This window comes from Montipora foliosa, chromosome 3 (assembly GCF_036669935.1).
Source record: "Montipora foliosa isolate CH-2021 chromosome 3, ASM3666993v2, whole genome shotgun sequence".
NCBI lineage: Eukaryota > Metazoa > Cnidaria > Anthozoa > Scleractinia > Acroporidae > Montipora > Montipora foliosa.
Genome location: NC_090871.1, coordinates 15,033,059 through 15,041,157, shown reverse-complemented (window position 1 = coordinate 15,041,157; position 8,099 = coordinate 15,033,059). Strand labels below are relative to the sequence as shown.

Here is an 8,099-nt window from a genome sequence, read left to right as displayed (position 1 = left end):
GTGGGCCTCGTGAAGTACTGAGAACTGATGGGCCAAAGTTACAAATTCGCGAGACATTTTTAAACAAGCCAAAGTTGATTCAGTAGAATAACACAGATATAAAAGTAGGTCTGGAGTGTTGTTTCTACTTCCCTATAATAATTCAGAGTTTTGAATAATGTTTCAAGATTTTAACTGGTTAATAACCCGTATAGGTATATTGTAATGTCCGTAAGGAAAAGTCAGTCTTTTTTCATTGCATGCATGAATTGGCTGTGATGGCTATTCTTCTTCTGCTGCTCTTTTAGTTCGTTAAGGCCACCATTTCAGCGCTTATTATTATTTTCAAACTAATTTCATTATTAAGAAAAACATCTTGAAATAAGTGTAATGTCCGTAACAAGTTAGAATAAATATAAGCAATATAAAAATAGAACTACGTTTCGATGACTCCATGTCATCATTATCGAGTTCGAAGTACATGATAGAATAGACCTCTTTAGCTTGTACATTTTGTTTTCCCATTTCAGACCACGTGATGTTCTCAAGGGAATTTTCCTTTTGTTTTTTCATAAGTTATGCGTACATATTCACGTGCATAGGACGACATTTGAAAGAAAGTTTTCCCTAGAGAAACATCACGTGGTCTGAAATGGGAAAACAAAATGTACAAGCTAAAGAGGTCTACTGATTGTATATATAGTAGTAGTAGTGTGAAAATATGTAAGGAATTGGAAAGGGTATTAAAGTATTCAATTGATATGGAAAAAGTTTGGCGCGAATTGAATCCGATTAAACACGCAATCGGATTCAATATACAATCAATTCTGTCATGTACTTCGAACTCGATAATGATGACATGGAGTCATCGAAAGGTCGTTCTATTTTTATATTGCTTATATTTATTCTAAAGGGCTTCACCAAACCTTTTATCGTCCGTAACAATCCCTAACAAAAAGACAAATAGAAGACAGTTCTGATTCAGTTGTGGCAACACAAAATCTTGAAACAAGAGACTGAACTTTTGTGATCCAATTTTGGTGAACTTACAACTAGGGTAAATGTCTTTAATGAAGATACCTAAGATTTTTCTGGTTATTCTTTGTAGCTCAAGGTTCATGCTGCAAACCTCTACAATTTAGCAGCGGCCTGATTATCCGTAAACCATTTGACTTGAGACCCGTCGAGCACCGGGGCAAAAAATTGTAAAGATAATTCAATTACGTTCAGTCAGCCCTGCAACCTTTAACAGTCTTTCCACATTTTGTGGCATACATAGTCAGCATTTTATTAAAACCAATAACAGAACCGCAACCGATGGCGCTGGCAAGAGAATACACGAAAGAGAGGTTTTTCTCTGGTTCTCCGGTTTTCCCCCCTCCTCAAAAACCAACATTTGATTTGATTTGCGTTAATTTGTTGATTTCAGTTTCCATTGTCGCCAATTAGTGCTTCAGCGCTGGAAGAATTGAAGTTCCTCTATTTCCTTTCCAACTATGGCACCTACTATATATATTGATCTTCTCAATATTGTTTTTCCAAAAATACAATTCCTCGTGGCAATACTCATCAAGATGAAACTCCGAATCCCACTGATCAGCACATAAGGTTGGCATGACTCAATGTGTAGTCATGATCCTAGCGATAACTTGGCCAGTAAACGACACGGAGATATATCCAGAAATGCACTCAATCGCAAAAATAACAAATACAACAACCATACCAATAATTAACACACCGGAAAAAAAAGTTATAGCAAAAATAACGAAAGCAACAAAATTAATGTATTACAAAAGTCCTTATCAGCACTTTAGATCGTTATCCGGTTGTTCATAAGCTTTCAAACGACAAGTATGGTTATCATCGCTCCATGACGCAATTCAAATTTTTTAAACAGCAAAAAGACACCGTCAGTCCAATCCATTAGGTTATTTCAGACGCTCATTAACTCTGATTCAGAGCTAGGGCTTTTTTAAGGTTAAAAATTTTCCTTATTTGGATCTCGTGCATTTTCACACGCGTGGAGCATCGATCTTACATTTGTCAATATTTGTGTACGTGCACGACAAAAAGTTCAAAACTTCCGCAAGCAACTTCACTTTCGAGAAGGAAACAAAAAAGCAACCAGCCTCTGGTAAATCAGTGCTGTGCTCTCATTAATTTGTAGGCATCAAGCCATAATCTTACAAGGAGAAAATTAGCCGAGCTCTCCCCAAGGGGTTTCAAAAATTGGTAGTGGTGTTAACACAACTTCTAACGCTGATGATGTTGATATTTCGTGGTTTGGATAAATTCTACTCCGGACTTTTGCTACCAACGATTTTGAGCCTTGTTTGGCAACAGGTAGCATTAACAAGGGACACTGTCCCAGGACTAAAAATTAGCAAGTCAGGAGAAGTTGTCATCGGCGGACTGTTTCCCGTTCACGTACGTGGAGGATTTAGGTCGAAATATATGTCTTTGGCCGAAGCTATGATCTTTGCAATTGAACAAATCAACAACGACAAAACCCTTTTGCCTAACGTTACGCTCGGATATGATATCTCGGATACAAACCTCATAAATCGTCGCGCTATGAACTCCACTTTGGATTACGTAAATGTTCACAAATTTGCATTCAGCAGTCCACAACTAAACGAGACGTGCAGCATTTTGCCTTCGGGTCAGCTGGCCCCGGTCGTTGCGGTTGTAGGAACTGGAACGTCGAGATCGTCGATTCTGGTGTCCAATTTGTTAGAAGTTGAGGATATACCACTTATCAGCTATGCCGCTACAAGCGACGAACTCAGTAGCAGTGCATATCCATCGTTTTTTCGCACCGTGCCCCCGGATCGCTTTCAATCTAAAGTGATGTCGGATATTGCCCGATATTTTAATTGGACTTACGTGGCTGCCATAGCCGCTGACGATGCCTACGGTAGATCGGGGATAGAATTCTTCCGCAAACATTCCAAACTCGAAAGAATCTGCATCGCTTACGACAATTTCTTCCCCATGAATGACGAGAAAATGGCCAAGATTCGAAAGATAATCGAGGAGCTTAAACTATTGGAAAATGTGGGCGTGATTATCTTGTATTGTGATAGCACCTCAGCCCTGAGCGTGCTAAGAGAAGCTTTAAAACAGGGCCTGAAAGGAAAAATATGGATTGCTAGTGAAGCCTGGGGAAATCACGACGCTGTTATCCATAAGAAAGAGCTTCGGCCAGTCCTCAAGGGAATGTTGGGGGTTGTTTTTACTGAACTTACAGTCCTTTCATATAAGCAATATCTGTTGTCACGCACATCCCTCTACAAGTCTAACCCTTGGTGGAGGGTATTTTGGGAAAACCAATATAATTGCAGTTTCACTGTTACTCCCTCCGGTAGCAAGAAGCGTTGCTCCGACAGCCTGAGAGTCACGGAGGACATTTTTGAAAAGAGCCTGTATGACAGTAAAACTACCTATGTTATCAACGCTGTGTACGCAATCGCACATGCGTTAGACGCCATTTTCAAGTGTAAATCCCCTCCAATGAGCCATTGCCCGCGAACGAGACCTTACGTTGACCCTAAAGATGTCTTGGAATATTTGAAGAAAGTCAACTTCACGACTGAAACGTCGAACGTCTTTTTTGATAAAAACGGCGACTCCCTAGCTACTTATAGTATCATAAACTACCGAGTGGATAAAGACACCGGAGGACGCGTAGAGACGGTAGGGAATTGGGAAGCACAGAGCCTCAACTTTAACTCAAGTGCCATTGTTTGGAACGACGGGGTAACGAGTAGAATCCCGCGATCGGTTTGCAGTGAAACGTGTAAGCCGGGATACCGACAGACGGAAGAGATAAACTGTTGTTGGCAATGCATCAAATGTTCTCAGGACACAGTTTCGAGCGTCTATGGGGCCATGAATTGCACTAAATGTCCCGTGGATCACATCTCAAACGAGGAACGCACAAAATGCATCACAGTACCCCTGGAGCGCATTCACTGGGGCGACCCCGTAGGGATAATTATTACCTTTATTGCCTGCCTGGGTGTGCTCGTTACAGTACTTGTTGGTGGTGTGTTTATATGGAAAAACAACACACCAATTGTGAAAGCCTCCAATCGAGAACTCAGTTACCTATTTCTCTTTAGCATTGCCATGACCTATCTGTGGGCGCTGATAAACTTAGCAGAACCCAACGCTATCATCTGCCCAGTATCAGAAGCGTGGCTTTACATCTTTTACACCATTTCCGTCGTTGTCCTTGGGGTCAAGACAAAGCGTGTTGTGCATTTGTTTGAACATCGCGCTCCGCGATCTGCACTCACCAAAGCCGGTTTCATCGAGAAGCGCAAACATATTCTTATCATTGTCGGTATTGTGGGCTTAGATGTTTTTGTTCTCATTATCTGGTTTCTTTTGGATCCTCCGCACCCAGAAATAGACAAATCCGTGAGAACATCTTACTATCTCGGATGTAAGATCACGTCTACGCTTGCGGGAAGCCTCTGCCGTTATCTGCTTGTTGCCATTTTGGTCACCATGTCGTTTGTCTGCGTTTACTTTGCGTTCAAATCCAGGAAACTTCCACACAATTTCAACGAAGGCAAATTCATTGCGTTTGCGCTCTATGTGCTGGTCATATCGTGGCTGACATTCTATCCAGTTGCTTTGACGATTCGCGGGAAATACACTGTTGTGGTGTCTGGCTCGTCTTCAATCATTTCGGCAACTGGTCTGCTTGTGTGCATCTTTGTGCCTAAGATGTACATCATCCTCTTGCATCCTGAGAAAAATACGGTGCTTTACATGAAGAGCCAAATTTCTAACCATACCTTCCGTCGGAGCCCTGTCGACGGAGAATACCGACAAAAGTTACATCCTTCGGAAAGCAGCTATTCCCAGCAAGGATCAGCGACATCCGCAACCAGTGACGTTGAGTTTTCCGAGGTACCAAGAATCCCAAAACTGTCACGCACCGGTGAAATTCAAGGCAGTAATAAGGTTATCACCTATTTATAATAGTTTAATTTACTCGATAGCAACCTTTCTTTAAAATAATAAGGGCGCTAGGTAAGACGACGAAATTGGTTCTCCATGCGCATGCCCTGGCTGGATTTGTCTTGGGTGTTTTCCGAATCCCGAGGCCCGAGTCCCGAACACAATTCCACCGCACTTAGCAAATAATAACTCAGACAGTCGACCCAGAAAGCGTATTAGCTTCAAGACTTATCGTGTTAAGTTGAAGGCTTTCTTATGTTTCTCCGTCTTCGGTGATTGTAACAATGTCAACCGTTTTACCCTAGGTCCGTTTCTCGAAATTCCCGCCGATAACATTTCGGGACCTAAAGGCTCTTTGTAAAACTGCCATCTGCCTGTTAAGAAAAAATGGTTATGAGAATTAACGACCTGAAACCTCTGCCTTTTTAATTGTAACAACCAAAAGTTTTGGAAGTTAGTTTCGAGAAACAGGTCCCTGGACGGAGGGAATGGGTTTCATGATGAACAAAAGACATAAAAGTTATATATTTCAACTGCGGAGAGAGTGATAACACTTGAAATGGTGATCGTTGTTATGAGCGCTACTTTAGCAGAAAGTAGCGCCATGAACCTATGACCTCTGTGGGTACAAGTGCTGTGCAAGGCTGAAATTTTCAAGCTTTTATTTGGCCGCTGCTAAAGTGGTATTCATAACAGCGATGACCATTGCAAGTGCTTGCAATGCCTTTCATTAAATTGCTATCGGAAAATGATCTCCGTCAGCAGTTTTCCTGTCACGAGGCGACGGTTTTCGTTTTTGTCGTTATCCTTGTAGCTTAAATTAAGGTTATAACGACTTGGGAAGCGCTTTCTTGAAGGGTTTTTTTAAAATTTAATTTACAATCAAGGCTTGCTCGTCACGGGAAGTACCAGAAGCTGGAACAGTCTCGTACTTGCGGTTAAAATGTGCTGTGTCTGTTCCGCGTCGTCTTCAATAATCTTTAGATTCTGAACATTGATAGTTCTTCCCAGCTTTGGCTTCTCAAACGGACATGTCAACTGGTTATGGGTCTATTTTAACACGACTTTTTCTGACAGAAGACTGAATTTTCACGCGGATAGTTTTTTGAAAAAGGGCTTTATGGTAAAGAGCACTGTAAAACGTAACTTTTGGTTTGTGATTGTTCTTTTTCTTAAATTTTTATTGTCAGTGAACCTGCTTAGGCATCACACTGTGTTCTCGTATGAAACGAAAAGAACGCACTCGATAGTATGGACTCTGTCATTAATAGACTTAATAGTGTATGGACTTTAAGATCTACAACGGCGACGTTGACGAAAACTCCACAAACAGTAATATGATTTGCCAAATGAGGAGAAATAATCGTGCAGCACGTATTTTAGCGCTTATGGTGTGCGGTCAGTCGGTATAACAACGACCTGAAATCGCCAAACTGTTTGTGGTTCTGACGACAGCGAGAGTATACAAATGTGAACCTTTTATTCTCCGCTATTTTTGCTCTGACCTGAATCGCTTGTAGTCAATTTATTTTCAGGATACTTCGCTCATATTGTACGACGTAAATAAAAGAGATGAAATTATGACGAAAGACTTAGCGTTGTGCAAATTACATTTTGACGGGACGTTTTCGTCTTAGATCTTAAACTTTTTATTAGTAATGTGGTCAAAAACGGAGCTTCAGTTAATGACACTGCGATCGACGTGTACGGCAAACAGCAAACGGTCACCTAACAGAAATTTCAGTGCAGGGGGGCCTGTTCCACTGAACCGCGGAAAATTCTAGAATTTTTGTTAGTAATTGGAAGATCGTACATTCGTCACTTTTCTGCATTCGAGTTTTTTCTATCAGTATCAGTAAGAATTTTCTACGTTATTTCTGGATCTTGCTTCGTAGTTATACTTGTGTGTTCCGCTGTGAACATTACGGTATTTTGCACAGAACGAATATTTTGCACATATATAGCACGAATACTCTAATATTTCTTGGGAACCGGTTTGTTCAGCCGTTTTGACGTAGAAAGAAAATAAGAAAATAGCTTTCAACGGCCAAACAAAATAAAAAATGAAATCAAGTTTTAAAAAAACGAATTACTGATGTCCGTAACGGCGACTTCGCAGCTGTCCCCCATCCAAGTACTAACCTCATTCGGAGGAGCTTAACTTCAGCTGACACCTGGGCTAACATCAACGATTGAGATCTTTGTGTTAAATTCGCACATGTTTCTTGTCGAACTTTATTAAAACTTGAAAGAAAAAAAGTAAACTAACAAAAACCCGGTGTCTTGCCGTCATTTTGTCACAGATGCATCCTTTGTTTCGTGAGTTGTCAATATTAAACACGCAAGGTAACTTGATCACAGGCGGCCGCTAAAATCGATGTCACTTTCGATTTTGTGATTTTACTTGTACGACCAAAAGTACGCAGATTGAACGTACAAAAATCTCCCGAAATGTTTTTCGCTGATGGTAACTTGTATTATATTCGTGGCACAAAATTTATGATGTCTTCATCTCGCAAATTGTCTTATTCTCGATCGACACTTCCTAAAAGTTCCTTCTGCTCTCCTTAAAAACTACATATCATTGTTTATTTACTTTTGCGTCAATATTTGTTTTGCATACATGTAAGGCAGGCTAACAAAATCTGTACCTTGCTTAGTTCGTATTTTTGGGCATTAAAATAGAATTTTTGGTCGTATGTTCCTGACAGCAAGTTGCATCCCTGACGTCTCCCATCCAGGTACTAACCCCGCCGGAAAAGGATTGACTTCAATGCAAATTGGTTTTGGAAAGCTGTCAGAAGCTCAGAGTACACGCTTAAGCTTGTGGTGAAAAAGAAGTTGTAAATGATCAACTTGTCAGCCTTGAAGCTAAATGTTTCTCGATTTGCTTTTATTTTCTTCAATCGTTCTGCGTTAAGTACTTTACTGAACCACATGTCTTCTCAGGGGGTATCTACCAAACATATCTACCATGACACTGTAATGATTTACGATACCAAAACAATATCGTGTACCACAGTTGTTAGTTATGTGTCGATCAGACCGAATCTTCATCATCCCCCCTCAGTGGTAAACAACGGGCATTACCCTACCCTCTGTGCCAGAACAGTGTCGGTTGTTTTTCTCAAACAACCTTACTTAGC

The 8,099-nt window shown here is 40.8% G+C and overlaps 1 protein-coding gene across 1 annotated transcript; it reads left to right on the top strand.

Moving 5' to 3' along the window:
• Positions 1-512: 512 nt before the first annotated feature.
• LOC137996884 (extracellular calcium-sensing receptor-like) lies at positions 513-6,534 on the top strand. The gene has a single exon (XM_068842516.1). It carries the CDS (start codon positions 2,242-2,244, stop codon positions 4,972-4,974), a length of 2,733 nt encoding a protein of 910 aa, XP_068698617.1. The 5' UTR covers positions 513-2,241; the 3' UTR covers positions 4,975-6,534.
• Positions 6,535-8,099: the final 1,565 nt, after the last annotated feature.